We start from the raw sequence: 18,762 nt of genomic DNA on the forward strand, positions 1-18,762 counted from the left end.
TGGACCATGTGGCTGCTCTACATATTTCCTGTAAAGGAATGTTTCCCAGGAAAGCCATGGACGCCCCTAACTTTCGTGTTGAGTGGGCTCGTGGGGGAATCGGTAATGTGCGTTTAGCTTTTTGATAGCATATTTGAATACATTTAACGATCCATCTGGCTATACCTGCTTTGGAAATGGCGTTGCCCTTGTGTTGTGGAGAAAAGGCAACGAAAAGTTGTTTTGTCTTCCTAAAGACCTTAGTTCTGTCTATATAGTACATGAGGGCTCTCTTTACATCTAGTGTATGGAGTATTCTCTCTGCGACATTCTGTGGATTTTGAAAGAAAACAGGCAGTTCAATAGTTTGATTCATGTGGAACTGCGATATCACCTTGGGCATGAATTTGGGGTTGGTACGTAGTACAACCCTGTTTGCGTGAACCTGTATGAATGGCTCTTGAATGGTTAGTGCCTGGAGTTCACTAACTCTTCTTAACGAAGTGATTGCCACTAGGAAAGCTACTTTCCAGGTGAGGAATTGAATCTCACATGAATGGAGAGGTTCGAAGGGTGGATCCATTAGTCTGGTGAGGACCAAATTGAGGTTCCACACCGGTGCTGGTGGGTGTCTTGGGGGAATTACTCGTTTGAGTCCCTCCAAGAAGGCTTTGATGGCAGGCACTCTGAATAAAGAGAGGTGCTGTCTGTTTTGGAGATAGGCTGCTATTGCGGTTAAATGGATACGTATTGAGGTGTATGCCAGATTGCATCGGTATAGGTGTAAGAGGTAACAGATGATGTTTTGAATGGATGCGTCCAGCGGGTTGTCATTGTTGTTACAATAAATGACAAACCTCTTCCATTTAGCCGCATAGCAAGCTCTGATAGTGGGTCTCCTGGCCTCTTTGATGATATCCATACAGTCAGGTGGCAGGTTTAGGTAGCCAAACTCTAAGACTTCAGGAGCCAGATTGCCAGGTTCAGCTGTTGCGGATCTGGGTGCTGAATTTCGTCATGGTTCTGCGTTAAAAGTGCGGGTTTGATCCTCAGCCTCTGATGCGGCACCACGGAAAGTTCTAGAAAGGTGGTGTACCATGGTTGGCGCGCCCATGTGGGAGCAACTAGGATGAGTGTCAGAGAGTGTTGTCGCAGTTTGCGTGCCACTAGCGGTATTAATGGCGCTGGGGGAAAAGCGTACGCAATCTGCCGGACCAGTTCATCCATATCGCATTGCCCTGTGACTGAGGATGTGGGAACCTGGCGGCAAAGCTTTGGCATTTTGCGTTTTCGTTTGTGGCGAATAGGTCTATCTCTGGATGACCCCACTGTTAGAAGTACGGTTGGAGTACTGATGGGTGTAGCTCCTACTCGTGCATTTGGTGGCTGTGTCTGCTGAGCAGATCCGCCATCTGGTTGTCCTTGCCGGGGAGGTGTTCCGCCATGAGGAATATGTTCCTCTGAATGGCCCACTTCCACATGCTCTGAGCCAGATGAGACAACTGTGGAGAGTGTGTTCCTCCCTGCTTTTGTATGTAGTACATGGCAGTCATGTTGTCCGTTCGGATCAACACGACCTTGTTGCACAAGTGTACTTTGAATGCCTTCATGGCTAGGAAGATTGCCATCAGTTCCAGAACGTTGATGTGCATCTTCTTTTGTTGGGTTGACCATAGTCCCTGCACTGTGAAGGAGAGTACATGAGCTCCCCAACCTTGGAGAGAGGCGTCCGCTGTCAGCATTATTTGTGGAACAGGCTCTTGGAACGGTCGGCCCTTGCAAAGGTTTTGTGGATTCCACCAATGCAGAGAGTTGTATGCCCGGCCGCTCACCAATACTAGGTCTTTTAATTGCCCGTGAGCCTGATTCCATTGACGTGCCAAGCACTCCTGAAGCGGGCGCATATGTAGTCTCGCGTGCGGGACTATGAAAATGCAGGAGGCCATCATGCCTATCAACTGCATGAACACTCGCGCAGGAAGGGAGTGTTGAGGTTTGAACTTTGAGATCAGCAGTTGCATGCTGTTGATCCTCACTAAATTTGGCTGAGCTGTGGCTGCCAGAGTGTTTATGGTTGCGCCCAGGTACAGTCGTACGTGTGCGGGTTGGAGATGTGATTTTGGGTAATTTAGTGAGAATCCCAGACTGTGAAGAAGGTGAATGGTGAGGGACATGTGGCTGGCACATTGCTGGGCTGACTTTGCCTGAACAAGCCAGTCGTCCAGGTAAGGGTAGACGTGAATGTGTTGTCTCCGTAGATGTGCAGCCACCGTAGCTAGGCACTTGGTGAAAACCCTGGGTACTGTTGTCACTCCGAAGGGGAGAACTTTGAATTGATAGTGATGTTCCTGAATAGTGAACCTGAGATATTTCCTGTGTGATGGGTATGTGGAAATACGCATCTTTGAGGTCTAGTGTGGCTAGGAAGTCTCCCTGGCTGAGCAGCGGGAGAACCTGCTGTAGGGTGAGCATATGGAAATGCTCTGAGAGAATGTATTGGTTGAGGGGTCTCAGGTCTAGTATAGGTCTGAGCGACCCGTCCTTTTTTGGGATTAAGAAGTACAGAGAGTACACCCCTGTCCCCTGCTGGTCGGTGGGCACGACCTCTATCGCACCTTTTTGCAGCATACTTAGCACTTCCTGCTGCAATAATGCCAAGTGCTCTACGGACATAGGACGGTGCTTTGGCGGTACGTTGGGTGGAGTGGAGGTTAATTCGAGGCAGTAACCGTGCTGGATAATGTCCCTGACCCACCTGTCTGTGGTGATGGTTTTCCACGTGGACAGGAACCGCTAGAGTCTCCCCCCGACAGGTGTTATGTGGTCGGGGGGGAAGGGAGAGGGCGTCACTGTTTGTTTTTGGGTGAGGGTCTGGTGTTGCCGTAACCACGTCCTCTGCCCTTGGTGCTGGAGCCACGATATCCACCTCTGTTGGTTTTATCGTAGGTACTCTGTGTGCCCCCTTTAGTGTATTGCTGCTGTGACCCCTGGCCTCTAGCTGCTCCTCTATTCCCGGGGCGACGAAAGGAGCCACTACGAAACTGCTGCGTCTGCAGAGCCCTTATTGATTTCGCAGTGTCAGTGTCTTTTTTAATTTTCTCGAGGGTAGTGTCAACTTCAGGGCCGAATAAGTAGTCGGGGTTGACTGGTTGATTTAAGATGTTGTTCTGAATCTCCGGCTTGAAGCCTGAGATTCTCAACCATGCGTGTCGTCTCAACATGACGCTTGTGTTGATTGCCCTTGCCGCTGTGTCGGCAGCATCCAGGGCGCACTTGATGGATGCATTGGTTAGGAGTTGTCCCTCCCTGATGAGGAGCTCCGCTGCCTCTTTGTATTCATCTGGCAAATGTTGGAGTAGTGATTCTAGTGTGTCGTAGTGGGAACGATCATAACGGGCCAGGAGTGCCTGTGTGTTGGCAATGCGCCAGATGTTTGCTGCTTGCGCTGCAATCCTTTTGCCTGATGTCTCCAGCACTTTGGACTCCTTGTCTGGGGGAGGAGTATCACCTGTTGTCTGCGAATGGGCTCGCTTACGAGCGTTAGCAGCTACCATGGAGTCCAAAGGTAACTGACCCCTAATGTACATAGGGTCTCCGGGTGCAGGCTTGTATTTTTTTTCAATCCTGGGGTTTAGCACCCGTGCCCTGGTTGTTTCCTTAAAAATGTATTTTGCAGGTTTGAGAACTCCTTTCAACATGGGCAGAGTTTTGACAGTTCTTTCGGAAGAGGCGAAAGTGTCCACCAAGAAGTCTTCTTCGACAGTGTCAGAATGGAGTTCTACTCCATGATTGGCAGCAGCCCGTTCTATGAGGGCATTGAAGGCAGCAGTGTCCTCTGTGGGAGATGTCTTTGTGCTGTAAAGCTGCGTGTCATGGGTATCTGGCGCGGTACCCTGGTCTGTAGGGTCATCCCATGCCTGATCTGGGTCTTGCAGATGCTCATCAGGATCGACATCCCCAGGGTAGGTGGTATCATTTCCCATATAGTCCTCTACTGCGTCTGTCTCTGAAGGCGTAGGAGAAAAGGACTGGGGATCCTGATAGGAGGGTTGTAAGCGTTCATGAAGAACTGGTTCCGACCCCGCTGGCAATTTGTGCTTGAGAGGTATTCTGTAGGAGTCCAATCCCCTCTCTGGCGTGATTTTCCGCTTGCGGAGCATCAGTTTACCAGTGTTGGCGTTGATGAATTGTGGCTGTGAAGGCTCAGAATCTGTGTGTCCAGTAGACGGGGACTGTGTCTGGCGGACATGTGTTCGGATATCGAACATCTTCGGCGCCGTGGACGGCGGCAAGCCAAAAGTGATGTTGGTAGGCGCCGAGGGTGCCTTTGGAGCCTTGTGCGTGTCGGGGCCCGACGTGGATCGGAGGGCTGCCCGTTCCCTGATGCGTTGCAACGACGCCGCGACTTGTTGCACGGAGAACGCGGAAGGCTCTTTGGAACCGGTCGGCACCTTGGAGGTAGGCGTCGACTGCTTTGGAGCCATGGGGTCATCGATCCGAAGAGAGGTATCGACGGTCGATGGAGTCGACGACTTGGCGTGTGCCGCTGTCTTCGACGTCGACGCAGATGGGTCGGCCATTTTGACTTTGGTGGTCGGGGCCGACAGTTTCGGTGCAAGAGGCCGAGGCACTTTGGGGGGGCCGAGGGCCTTTTTCTTCGGGTCGGCACCGATATCCGCTGCAGTGAGTTCGGCGCCGAAATCCCTTTTACTGCGTTCGGGGCCGGCGGCCTTTGCTGGCGTCGAAGGAGTGGAGGGCTTCGAGGCCTTCGAGCCGATTACAGTCAGTTTCACTTTTGGTTTCGGTGGAACTGGTGCAACGATTGGTTTCGGTTTCGTCGAAGGGAACCCAGTCGTTTTCGTTAATAATGGCTCGTGCGGGATGTTCGAGGCCGGGCCTGAAGGCGGGGCCGAAGAACTTTGAGACTGATCTCGGGTAAGGCCCGGAGGCGATCCCTCGACCTGAGCCTTATGATGACGCACTTTGTTGGCCTCCGTATCGACGGGTGGGCCTGGCTCCTCGCTAGAGCTATCTTCTTCGGCCCCAAAGGCCTCATCGTAGTCTCCTACCTCGTCGATGACTTCTTCCCTTTGAAAAAGCACCTCATCGTCGTCTTCCGATCGGGAATCGTGTTCGGAAGTGGGGTTGGAGTCTACTTCTTCCACGCTCTCGGCGTCCTCGTCTTCGGTGCTGAAGATGTTGGCCGGGGCAGGCGCCGATTGCTGCGCTTCTAATCTCGCCGCCCGTCGATTCCGGAGAGTCTTCTTCGATCGGAATCGGGCACAGGCCATACATTTCGACTCATCGTGATCCGGTGAGAGACATTTGTTGCATACCGGATGGACGTCGATGTGTGGGTATTTTGCGTGGCATAAAGGACACCGTTTGAATGGAGTCCTCGATTCCATCGTCGATGTAAGTTCGATGTTCGGACCAAAGGGATCCGAAAGGCTGGAAGAAGGTTCTAAAGTAGTAAAGAAACTAGTCGATACCGTACGGGAACAGTACCGACGAAAACTAAAGGCCTTTTGGCCTTGAACTGAATTTTCCTAACTTGAGCTAAGATAAGCACATCCGAACCCAATGGCGGAAAAAAACAATCTAAGGATGGAGAGGATGCCCATGCGCACTGTGGTCCAGGGGAAGAGTCACCTATCTCGTGATACTTCGAAGACTCTTCCAGGACAACAACGTGCAAACATCCGGACCCAACACTAGGCGGCGATCTATGCACAGATATGAATTCAGCAGCCCACATGCCTCGAACTGTCCTAATATCATTGCTTGGCAGTTTTGCAGACTAAAATGGAAGAAATGCATGATTGCAAATCTTGAGATCTGTAGTGTGGGTTTTGCTATAGCTATGCTACAATGGTGCTGGCAGGTTATGGCATCTCCTCTGCTGCAATCAAGGCAGCACTGTATAAGAATGGAAGATTCTGGTGTGATTAGGTTGAACAGGCCAGATATATGGTGGGAAGTGAACCACACACATATCTACCAGAAAAATAGTTCAATGTTTGTTACAGTGTAAGGTTTTGGACTACAAGGTTGTTTAACCACTGATGGGTTTAACAACTGACAGCATAAAAAGTCAGACAGCTTGAACTTAGTAGGGCAGTTTCTGCACTCATAAATGGTGTTAAATGCGAGTGCTAAGAGCAATGCCTCTTCTATTTGTTAAGGGAGGTCTCCCACACACACTAACGTAATCCCAACCACAGTGCTTCCTGCTACTTCTATTCCACAATAATTTTCTGACGGCAGGTGCCCCTGCCAAGGAAACAAGGCATCGGAAACGCTGCATTGAAAAACAGCAAAAGACACAGATGATGGACGGAATGCAGAGCAAATCAAACATTCACCCCAGTCAAGAGATCTGGGTTAGATCCATTGTTCTTTTGCTCACCATGTCACCCCAGTTTAGACCCAGCCATATGCAAATCAGTCTTAGCCCTGTTCCTCATGGGAACAGTCCAGCTCGAACTGCCAAGCCAGGTCCTTCCCGGACTGGAAACAAGCATCCTGGGACCGGCTTCGGAGCATCACCCCTCATCAGCCAGGCTAGCTTCAATCCAGTGACAATGTGAGCTCGGGACCCACGTCTGGGCGTATCTGGCACATTTAGGGTGAGAAAGCAAAAGACACACAAATGATAGACGGAATGCAGAGCAAATCAAACATTCACCTCCAGTCAAGAGATGTGGGTTAAATCCATCGTTCTTTTGCTCACCATCCCAACCCAGTTTAGACCCAGCCATATGCAAATCAGTCTTGGCCCTGTTCCTCAAGGGAACAGTTCAGCCTGAATTGTGAAGCCAGGTCCTCCCTGGACCGGAAACAAGCATCCTGGGAACGTTTCGGGGCATAACCCCCTATCAGCCAGGCTAGCTTGAATCCAGTGACACAGGGAGCCCGGGACGCACACCAGGGCACCGGGCGCACTTGGGGCGAGAAAGCAAAAGACACGCAGATGATGGATGGTGTGAATGTTTGACATTGATCAGCATTCAGTCTATCAACTGTTCTTTTTGCATTTGTCACCCTGAGTGTGGCGGGTATGCCCAGATGTGGGTCCTGTGCCCTCCATGCCACTGGAGTCAAGCTAGCCTGGCTGATGAGGGGTTAATGCCCCGCAACTGGTCCCAGGAAGCTTGTTTCCAGTCCAAGGAGGGCCTGGCAGTGCGGGCTAAACTGTTTCCATGGGGAACAGGGTCAAGACTGATTTGCATATTGCTGGGTTTAAACTGGAATGGCACGGGGAGGGAAAATACATTGGATTTAGGCCCAGATCTCTGTACTGGGGTGAATGTTTGACATTGATCAGCATTCTGTCCATCAATTGTTCTTTTTGCATTGAAAAACAGGACCGTTTCGGTGAATAGGCGAACATGCCTATCTGTGTACAGCACCATCACCTTGAAGGGCATCATATTCCGCTTGGGAAAGTTCTGCTTAGTAGTTACACTGTGAATACATTTCCTGTAGCAGTTTTGTCTTCATTAAATATATAATTATTTTCTGCAGTCTGTGTGATCCAATTGATGTTGGTTGCTGCAGAAGAGTCAAAATATTTGACTATAGCAAATAATCCGCTTGGTTATGGACTGAATTGTTTGGGTGGGGGGAAAATTGAGATATTGTTTTATTTTTTATTTCTTCTTCCCCATGGTAAATACTGTTGATCTAGGCTCCATTTCTAATAAATATTAAAAATGTACTACTCTACTACTCTTTCACTATAAACCAACTGTTTGCCTTTTTGACTTCATGCTTACTTTTTCGAGTGGAGTGGTCATATCCAGTGCCTTGGATGGATTATTAATAAACTAGAAGAAGAATTTTAACACACAAGCAAAATCCTTTTGTTCTGCGTTTCAATGCCCGTTGACGTGGGGTTTGAAGGACTGCTAAATAAACAATGGCTCCAAGGTATTACAGCAAAAGCAACAAAATGTATTTTTACACGACTGTCTCATTGTAACAATTTATTTGATAAAAGATATTGGCACTATTAGTTCAGTGACATTTCTGAATGCATGCAAAAATGTAACTTCACAGTAGACATGAGTTAGCTGCATGAAATGGGTTGAGAATAAGTCACTTCAGATGAAGTGACACAAATATGATCTACTGCTTGCAAATGACATTTCTGAGTGACTGTGCTACTTTGAGCAAATGTCTATATTTGAATGATTGCTGCAAGATTTCTTGATAACTTTGATGCACTTGGGTGACACATTACTGGTGACTAAAAAACACAGACTTACCTTTCCAAGCATTCTGCCAAGGAAATAATAATGTCTTGCAAAAGAATCTCCAACAAGCATCTGAGCCGCAGGGTTGGGGTACAGCAATCCTTCATTTGTGGTCTTAAAAAATCCCTGGTTAGGATTGAAGCCTGATTTAAGCAGCTCGTTAAGAAATTCTCTGAATATTCCGCCACCATCAATTCCAGCCTCATCCAGTCCATGGGCGTTTAGCAAATGGACTCGGATTCTCTTTTTCAAATCAGGCACTAAAGAACAAATGATAGGAAAATGAAGCCACTTCAGTGAAAATCTGTAATGAAATGCATCTATCAAAAAAGAATGTTCGAAATAATGTATTCTATTTAAGTAGAACATACAAGCAAATGTCTTTCAGTCCAGTAATATGACCACATGGTAACATTCTCTGTAGACTGTTGATCCAGACGCAGACACCAGCCACAATTTCACAGTAACAGGGATCTTAAAATAGGTGAAAACATAAAATCTATCCATCTGGCTTGTGTTCTAAGGAGCTTATCACAATATTAGATATGCTGACCCTTGTCAATTATTAACCGGGAAAAATTCCCAGTATCTAGCCTTTATTTTATTATGCCTTTGATTTTATGTCACATGGGGAGCATCATGGCGCCAGGAGTTGCCTCAAGTAGCAAAAGCAAGACAGAAGAGAGGACAACTCACTGAAAATATCAGAAGGTATTCAAGGTCTTTCTGAATAAGAAATCACTTGACGGTTTCTTGGGGAAGACTGTTCCACGTTTTAGGTCATGGGTATTGCAAGGAGTGTGCACCAACACTTGCAAATCTGAATCTGGGAACTAATATCAAAAGATGAGAACTGGAATACAGGACGAGCACGGCATTATACTTCAGCTATCTTTCCTTAAAATAAGACTTGTTACGTTAATAGAAGATCTTGCATGTAGCAGGGACTTCTGAATGGAATCACCACTTTACTGGGAGCTACTTTTATCTGGCATTTGACTCGGTCAAATTTCCTAAGAATAGTAGCCTTTCATAATGTACAGATCTGAATATGCTGTATTTTGTTGAAGCTGAATCTGGGAGGCCCAGAAAAAAAGTCTGGAATAGCCAATAAGAGAAAGAGCAAAGTCAAAGATGACCTTAGCCTGGAGGGCTTAGGAATATATGGGAGTGGTTTTAGTCACGTTTTGAGACCATGAAAGTCGAAGCTGGTGACAGGGTCAGTTTAATCTTCTAAAGATAAATTAAGACTAAGCCAGACTTGACCTTCGATGTGGGCGTGGAGAGTTTACCAAGGAGAGGCTCCAGACTGAATTTGGCCATCATCCTTTGTTTCCCCACTTGCAGCGTATCGACTTTGTTCCTATTTAATGTGAGGCAGTTGTTCTCTGATCCAAAACTGAATGCTTTCTAAACAGTTGCTGAGATTTCTTCGTGATTTAGGGAATTCTCGGCTTTGGATAACAAGAGCTTCTCAACAACATACATAAGGTGGTACAGGCATGATAATTAAGGGGCGTATCGTTGTCTTTACATAAAGATTAAACAGAAGAGACAACAGCGAAGATTACTGTGGCACCTCAAAAAATTGTTTGACATAAACAAATGGTAAAAGCAGGGACTGAGCAGAGCTAGCAAGAAAAGAACAGAACCAGTCAGCTTCAGTACCAGAGAAACCTTTTTCTCTAAACTAGAGTTTCAGAATGGAATGGTACATCATACCAAATGCAGTATACAAATGGAGCAGGGTCAGATGTAACATGTCTCCCTCATTGACTATCTTTCTCAACTTATTTGAGGACAGGAGAAGGGTGATTTCATTTCCTATGGTCAGGCAAAAACCTAACTGCCAAGGAACATTGATTTTTAGAGGAAAGAGACAAGTAGTTCAACTGCGAACCTTTAAAAAAAACATTCTCAAATGTGGGGCGCAAGTTGATGAGCTGATCATTTTCATAAAATGAGCTGGTGAAATTGTCCCCTATGATTAATGTGGTTGCTATTCCAGCTTTTTACTGGTCTAGCACAACACCTAATGACAGGAAGCAGCTAATCATTTCAGTAATCAGATCACCTACATTGGGTGTAAGGGATTTTAAAGCTAAGGTGTGATTTATGTAATCAAGTGACTTCGGATCTAGCTATTTTAATACCTGTAAACAGAAACTGGTTTGAATGAGGACCACAGCTCAACATCACGAGGCAGCAAAGGGATTCCTGCAATAGACACTGTTTTAGCTTTTTTCATTCTGTGATAGATGATCTGTAGCTTAGGAATAAAAAATAGCTAGGTCGTCACATTACTGTTGTTTCCTGATAGTATTAGAACTAGGAAAGATATTTAGTACCCTGAAAAGATGGTGTGATTAACTGTCAGCCTCCAAGATATGGATGCTGAGAAAGACAGATTACATTTTGACAGCAACTTTCTTCAATATATACAATTGACTCTCGAGTAGTATACCATCCAAATCAGTATTTCCCATCATTCCTCTGCACAAGAAGAAACATCACTCCTCTCCCTCCCAGAACCTACTTAATGGCGGCCACAGTGCGGAAACGCAGCAGGTACGCCGTTAGCACAGCAAAGGCATGCTAAAGGCAAGCCCATCTACACCTGTCCAGGCTTGCACTGCGCCCAGCTACAGGAACCCTGGTCCTCCCCTCTCCTGCCGCTACCCCACTGCTACCCTTGCAGCCTCCACCCCGGCCGACGTCCCTCGCACAGCTGCCTCGCTGCACCAATCAACACTGAGGGAGCACTCTAATGCACTTCTTGAAATTTTTCTTGCACTTACCCACATCCAGCACCCACTGCAGGGTCCGAAAGCACCACTCACAAGGTCCTGCAACACCCCCACCACACTCCGCACTCGCATGCATGCTCCTCAACATCTGCTCACTCACCAAACATGCCACAGAGATCAGGGACCTGCTGCAAGACAATACTGCAGACCTACTTTTCCTCACAGAAATGAGACTGAAAGAAACAAGTTACTTACCTTTGATAACGATGTATCTGTAAGAGATATAGGTTAGTTGTAAATTCCTTACCTTAGAATTACCCCCAGGCATCAGACTGGATCTGGAGAATTTATTTTTATCAGTACCCCAGCGCGTCAGAAGGTGGCGTCGGTCGACTCTGCGTCCGTCGTCTTGGTCGCCGGGATGACGTCGCAGTGCCTACATAGACGCCGCCCCTGCGCGCTGACATCAGATCTGACCCGACTTTACACGCCAGAAGCGCAGAGCCATGAAAGACACTGACCACTGGGGCCCCACAACTAGGGCCTGTTAAGGGAGTCCCTATCCCTAGAAGTCGGTTCTTATAGTAGGGAGGAAGGCTGGGGCGGTAAGGAATCTACAATAACGTATGTCTCTTACAGATACATTGTAACTGAAGGTAAGTAACTTGTTCATCTGAAAGAGACTGTTAGTTGTAGATTCTTTATCTTAGAATATATACCCCAGCAATACCATCCCCGGTGGTGGGTCTGCGAAATAAGTTCACACCAGAAAGTCCTGGAGGACCGAACAGGCAAAATAGCCATCCCTCCAGACTTGACTGTCCAGGCAGTAAAGTCTGGTGAGCGTGTGCAAGGATGCCCACGTGGCCGCCTGTCAAATGTCAAGAAGTGGGACTCCACGTACCAATGAAGTGGTTTCAGCCATAGCCCTCGTGGATTGAGCACACAGCCGCACTGGAGGTTCATTCTTCGCTAAAGCGCAACAGACTTTAATACAACAGACAACCCAACTAGAGATGGTACGTTTTTGAAAAGCCCGTCCTTTCTCCCCACCTACATAGCCAACAAAGAGTTGATCATCCACCTGAAAATATTTTGTGTGGTCAAGGTAGAAGGACAGTGCACATTTAGGGTCCAGGCGGTGGAGCCTCTCGTCCTCCTTGGAAGGGTACAGAGGTGGGAAAAAGGTGGACAAAGTGATCGTTTGTCATATGTGAAATGGTGTAACCACTTTTGGAAGCAACGAGGGCCTCGTACTAAGCACCACTTTGTCTGGATGCACAGAGAAGAAAGGGGTCTTAGAAGATAGAGCCTGAAGCTCACTCACCCTGCAAGCAGAAGTGATGGCAAGTAGGAAGGCAGTTTTTAGAGTGAGGAGCCTGAGAGGACAGTTGTGAAGGAGCACACATAAGATAGGTTAGAACAAGATTAAAGTCCCGCTAGGGCATCATAAAAGGAGTTGGAGGAAAGAGATTAGTAATGGCCTTAAAGAATCTATTTATAATAGGGGACTTGAATAAAGAGGGCTGATCTGGCAGCTGAAGGAAAACAGATATAGCTGCAAGATAGCCTTTAAGAGTGCCCAGAGCAGAGCCCTGCTAGGCCAAAGAAAGTATAAACAAGAGAACCTCTGAAAGAGGGCCAGAGAGGGGATCCACAACATTTGCTGTGCACCATGCCACAAACTTGTTCCATCTACAAGCGTATACCGTTTTAGTGGAGGGACGCCTGGCTGCCATGATGACATTACAGACTTTGGGTGGAAGGTCAAAAGCTGTCAACTGTCACCGCTCAATCTCCACGCAAGGAGGTGGAGGCTGGACAGGTTCGGTGAAGAACCACCCTTTTGGTTGCTGCAACAGAAGATCCTCCCGAAGGGGCAGTCTGATTGGAGGATCGATGGCCATGCTCAAAAGCTAGGGGTACCAGACTCTTCGTGCACAGTCCGGAGTCACAAGAATAACTTGGGCCTGGTCGTGCTTGATCTTCTTCAGCACTCTGGGCAGTGGTGGTACAGGTGGAAAAGTGTGCAGGTGGTTGGAACTCCACTCGCGACGAAAAGCGTCACCGAGCGAGCGTTGCCTTGGAAACTCCAATGCGCAGAACTGCTGACAATGCACGTTCTCTTTCGTCGCAAACAGATCTAACCAAGGCTCTTCCCACTGGTGAAAGAGACCTTGCACCACCTCAGAGTGAAGACGCCATTCGAGACCTACCAGGTGTTGAACCACCAGTGTCATGCCCTGTTGTTGCAGCCATTTCCAGAGGTGAAGAGCCTCTTGACAGAGGGTCCACGACCCCACCTCGCCCAGTTTGTTGCAGAACCACATGGTGGTGGTGTTGTCTGTGAACACCTGCACCACTTTCTCTTTGAAAAGGGAAGGAATGCTTTGAGTGCCAGGCGGATCACCCGGAGCGCCAACAGGTTGATATGCAGCCCGGACTCTGCCAGAGACCAGCCACTTCTGATCTCCACCTCTCCCAGATGGCCGCCCCATCCCAGGAGTGACGCATCTGTCACCACTGTTAGGTCTGGTTGAGGAAGGGAGAGGGATCTGCCTCTGACCCAAGCTGGATTCGTTAACGACCACTGAAGTTGTTGTGCAGTTCCCTCCAAGATCTGGACGTAGTCAGAAAGATTACCCTGATGTTGCGGCCACTGGAACTTCAGGTCCCACTGCAGAGCCATCTGGCATGACTCATCAGCAGGAGGCAGGAGGCCATGAGTCCCACCAGCCTTAGGGTCATTCTCACCAAAATTCGGGATAGAGGGTGAAACTACGGTATCAGAGGATTGGCCCGAAACTGCACTGAGTCCAGAACAGCTCCGATGAAAGGGAGCATCTGAGAGGGGTCAGGTGTGACTTCAGCATGTCGATAGTGAACCCCAGCGAGTGCAAGAGGTCCGCAGTAGTCTGGAGGTGAGAGACGACAGCCTGGGGCGAGCCCGCCTTCAACAGCCAGTCGTCGAGATAGGGGAAGACTGGAACCCCTGATCTGCGCAGCATAGCTGCGACCAATGCCAACACTTTCGTGAACACCCCAGGGGCACTGGTAAGGCCAAAGTGGAGCTCGGTGAACTGAAAATACTTGTGGCCTACTGTGAACCGTAGATAGCGCATGTGGGCTGGCAGGACAGGAATACGGAAATGGGCATCCTGCAAGTCCAGCGCCACCATCCAGTCTCCAGGGTCGAGGGTAGACAGGACCTGAGCCAACGTGAGCATTTTGAATATCTTCCAGAGTCAAGAATAGGACGCAGACCTCTGTCCTTCTTGGGCACCAGAAAGTAGCAGGAATAGCAACCACAGCCTACTTTTGGCGCAGGGACCCTCTTGGCAGCTCCCTTGGCGAAGAGAGCTGAGACTTCCTGGTGGAGAAGCACCAAATGATCCTCTGACATGCGATCGAAAGACGGTGGCATGGAGGTAGAGGTAGTCTCGAAGGGGAGGATGTTGCCCCTTCGGACTATTTGCATAATCCACCTGTCTGACGTGATGGATTGCCAGTGGGGGAGATGATGGCGAATTCTGCTGCCCATTTGCCATTGATGGGCTTGAAACATTGGACTAGGAAGGTGGACTGGCCTGCCCGCTGGCTGCAAGACCCCTGAGGTCGCTGGGTCCCACATCTGCAGCCACGCAGAGGCTGGTCAGCTGGTGTAAACCGGTGGCTAGGCTGGGCCGGACTTGGCTGTGCGACCCTTCCGTATCCACGAAAGGGGCGAAAAGCAGACTGGAGTGGTCAGGAAGGTGCAGCAAGGCCCAAAGATCTGGCCGTAGTTCGAGGATCTTAAAAGCGCTCCAGCACTGAGTCTGCTTTGTTGCCAAAAAAGACGACGGCCATCAAAGGGCATGTCCAGCAAAGTTGACTGGACATCTCCCGAAAAGCCAGATGTCCTCAACCAGGCGTAGCGCCTAAGGGCTACTGACGTGGCAAACGTTCTGCCCAGTGAGTCTCTGGTAGCACTGATCCCTTCCCGTGCTCGGGCGGGGTGAGGCAGGGGTGTATCCTGGCGCCATTCTTGTTCTCCCTCTACATAAATGGCCTGGAGAATGACCTCGTTGCACTGGGAACTGACTGCCCTAAGGTGGGCACGCGTCATCTGCCAGTACTTTTGTACGCCGATGACGCGGTGCTCCTAGCCCGAACAGCTGTTGGTCTGCAACTTTTAATCAAGGGTTTCGCGGATTTCATGAGGAATTTGGATCTCTCCGTCAACATGAAAAAATCATTCATTATGATAGCGGGGAAGAAACCACGAAAGAAATTTGTATTCAAACTGGGGGATCAGGTCCTGGACACTGTTAAAACATTCCCATACCTGGGCCTTTTATTTGACGATAAGTTAAACTTTGTCCCGCTGATTGAGGAGAGGGCAAGGAGACTAGTGTCAGCTAATGGGGCTATACTGAGCTTTGCACGTCGAATGGGTCGTTGGTCACCAGAACAGGTGATGACTTTGTATAGATCAGTTAGTATTTCCAAGACCATCTACGGAGCAGAAGTGTGGGGCTGCAGAGAGGCACAACTAATTCAAAGTGAGGAAGACAAATTTTTTAAAAAACTGTTAAAACTTCCGCCAAGCATCACTGCAGCAATTACTCATGAAGAGCTGGGAATCACATATATTGCTGACATTATCAGACTGAGACCTATACTGGCCTGGCTCAAAATTTGGACAAATCCAAATGCAGGACTATCCAGACAGATCATCCAGGATTGCTTGTCGAAAGAGAAATGCCTTCAAATCCCATGGCTGAAATATGTTAAAGACACTTTGGGGGATATTGATGAACAAATGCTATTCCTGGACCCCTCCAGGGTGGACATATATTCCAGACACTACGTTCAAAGCTTATTGTTGGACAAATTTAATGGCAGGAGGAAGGAGTTGGATTTAGCTAAATCCTCGGCAGTTGCCCACTCCCTTGTCTCTAATCAAGCTGGCATGGAACCATACCTCTTTTTATTGTACAGTCAGCACGAGAGGTTTTTAATGACTCGTTTTAGGCTCAATTTGTTGCATCATATTTTAGCTTATCCATCAGGTTTCACTCAAACAATTGAGCAGAAGGGTGCCTGCGGCTGCGACAATAGGTCTCCGCAGGACACCCTTCATTTTGTATTATTGTGTCCTTTTTATAAAACACCGCGCCAAAGATTTTTAGTGGATGTCTTAAAGGACTCAAATATTATCCATGCTAAACCTGCCTTATTGTTCTTGCAAAGAGCCGCTGAAACGCGAACCTTACTCGCTGTTATAAGTTTCCTCAAAATTGCTTTTAAATTGAGAAACACAAGGGAATGATGAAGGGTGGGTTAGGGAGGTACGGGAAATATTATTATAATACGGGGTCTTGTATCACTGTTGCTCACAGGTTTTTATCTTTTACAAAAACCTAACTTTTTTATTTGGCTAACTTTTTCTCTGTCTACTTTTTAACAATTGTTACGTTGCTCAGAATGTTCTTTTTTGTGATTACATATTATGATTATTATGTATTTTCATGATGGTTTTTAACATTCGAAACAAATAAATGAACTGAACTGAACTGAGTCTCTGGTATCCAGTCCACATCTGATTGTTAATTTGGCTGCATCTCTTCCATCCGCCACTGCCTGGGAGAGAACGCCCCGGGCCTCATCCGGGCAATGAGGCAGCACCTGCGCAACCGTATCCCAGATGGTGTGGGAATATTGGCCCAAGAGTCTGTGCCAAGCTAGAGGAAGAGAACATGTGCTTCCCAAGGTGATCCAGCTTCTTGGATTCCCTATCTGGGGGAGCAGAAGGGAATGCGCCATTTGAAGAAAAGGCTTGGACCACGAAGCTCTCTGGGGAAGGGTGTTGACTGAGGAAAACTGGGTTGCACGGGTCTGGGCAATGGCGGCGGGTAATCGTCCTTTCCACAGGAGCCCCTGTGCTAGGCTAGGACCAGATGCCCAGCAGGACATCAGTGATGGCTTCATTTAAAGGCAGAAGGAATTCAGAGGAGGATGCCGCAGGCTGAAGCACCTCTGTCAGGAGGTTAGTCCTGACTGCCACTGAAGGGAGCTCCAGGCCCAAGACCTTGGCCGCCCTTCGCACCACCACAGTGTAGGATGCTCCCTCCTCCATAGCCACGGTAGGGGGAGAAAGCATGTCAAGGTCTGGAGAAGTATCCAGACCACTGGCATCACCTAAGTCCTCTCTCCAGTTCGGTTCTTCCAGCTGGTCTGTCAAAGGGTCCAGCGACCCCTCCCAGTCCTCATCACCACCTTCTGGGTGATAGGGAACACCAGGGAGGAACAGGGGAAGAAAAGTACCCTCCGGCGTCGGTCCAGCTCTGGGTCCATCTCGGGGGGTGAGGATGAGGACGGCGCTGGCCAGGGGCGTCGTCGCGGGGATCGGTGCCGGGGAATGTCGAGTGAGATCGTCCAGGTTCAAATTGGATCCAGGCCTGGATACACGGGGGCCTTCCAGTGCCGGGGTCACCGGCACTGAAGGCCCATTGCCCCCAACCGGCTCCACGGGGCCCGAAAGGCACGCCGGCGGAGTCGGGCTGCCCAAAGACGAGGTGGAGCGCCTAGAACTTACGGAGTTGTCCGAATTCCACATCGCGTCAGCCGACCGATGAGGAGCAGGTGAAGAGCGCCGGTGCTTCTTCGCCTTCTTCTTCTTGGACTTACCCGAAGACCTCGAAGACTTAGAGGTTTCCACAAGTGGCCTCTAGACCTTCCTCTCGAATGAGACCAGGAGCGACACGGAGTCGACCGCCAGGCCACCAATAACTGTCGGGACCGCTTCCGCAAAGACTTTGGATTCATGGCCCGGCAGTCGGAGCACGAATCGGGTCGTGCTCCAGACATCAAAGGGACAAGAGGTGCAGTTCTGTCACAGACATCCGCTTGTGACAGGAGTCGCAAGGCTAAAACCGGTCCGGCGTTGGGACATCACTCACACACCAGGAGTCGCAGTCTCGAAAAAGAAGTTGACAAAACATCAAAAAAGGTTAGTCAAAAATTACTGTGGGCTAGCTCTCCCCAGGTCTGCGCTAGGCTGGTATGGAAAAAGAAAGAACTGACAGCGTGCTGGGGCGGCGTCTAAGTAGGCACCGCAATGTCATACCGGTGACCACGACACCGAAGATGGACGCGGAGTCGACTGACTCCAGCTTCCGACGCGCTGGGGGTACTGCTGAGAAAAAAGTCTACGGATCCAGTCAGACGCCTGGGGGTAATTCTAAGGTAAGGAATCTACAACTATCTCTTTCAGATATACTCCACAAGCCCGGAGGCGAAATTGCCATCATCAAGCATACAATCAAGTGCACCACCTGCATGTAATCTTCCACCATGGAATACCTTTCGTTCAACATTGCAAATCACAGAGAACTTCACCCTTAGCGGTACTCTCATCTCCAGACAGCTGGAATCACGCACCAACTTCCCCAACATCAAGATAGAGTTTGTTGCACTCTCGATGCTAGCAATTACATCCGACTCAGAGACCTGAACTTCTAATCGGAAGAACAACTCAAAAGTACTCCTTGAAGACCTTGAAAGCCTGGGACTCACCCAAGGAGTAAAGGGACCTACCCATGTCCTTTTGAACCATATTTTCACTACCTTAGACAACATCAGAGTCAACAAGCCCACACCAATCTACTGGACAGACCACACACTCAGCAAGTTCAGCATATCCATCCAATGCCCATACACCACTGCCAGACCAGTCTGCCAAAACTGTAACAGCATAACTGACAAGGGCTGGAACACCACTCTCAAGACCCACAAAC

General features: G+C 48.7%; 1 protein-coding gene across 2 annotated transcripts in view; it reads right to left on the minus strand.

Moving 5' to 3' along the window:
• UBE3C (ubiquitin protein ligase E3C) overlaps positions 1-18,762 on the minus strand; it is a 992,333-nt gene that overhangs the window by 293,531 nt on the left and 680,040 nt on the right. For both annotated transcript variants that reach the window (XM_085631966.1, XM_085631967.1), the window contains exon 19: positions 8,250-8,497. In XM_085631966.1, the coding sequence (XP_085488092.1) occupies positions 8,250-8,497 (248 nt within the window). The remainder of the gene's footprint in view (positions 1-8,249; positions 8,498-18,762) is intronic.

Source organism: Triturus cristatus, chromosome 10, assembly GCF_964204655.1.
Source record: "Triturus cristatus chromosome 10, aTriCri1.1, whole genome shotgun sequence".
Classification (NCBI taxonomy): Eukaryota; Metazoa; Chordata; class Amphibia; order Caudata; family Salamandridae; genus Triturus; species Triturus cristatus.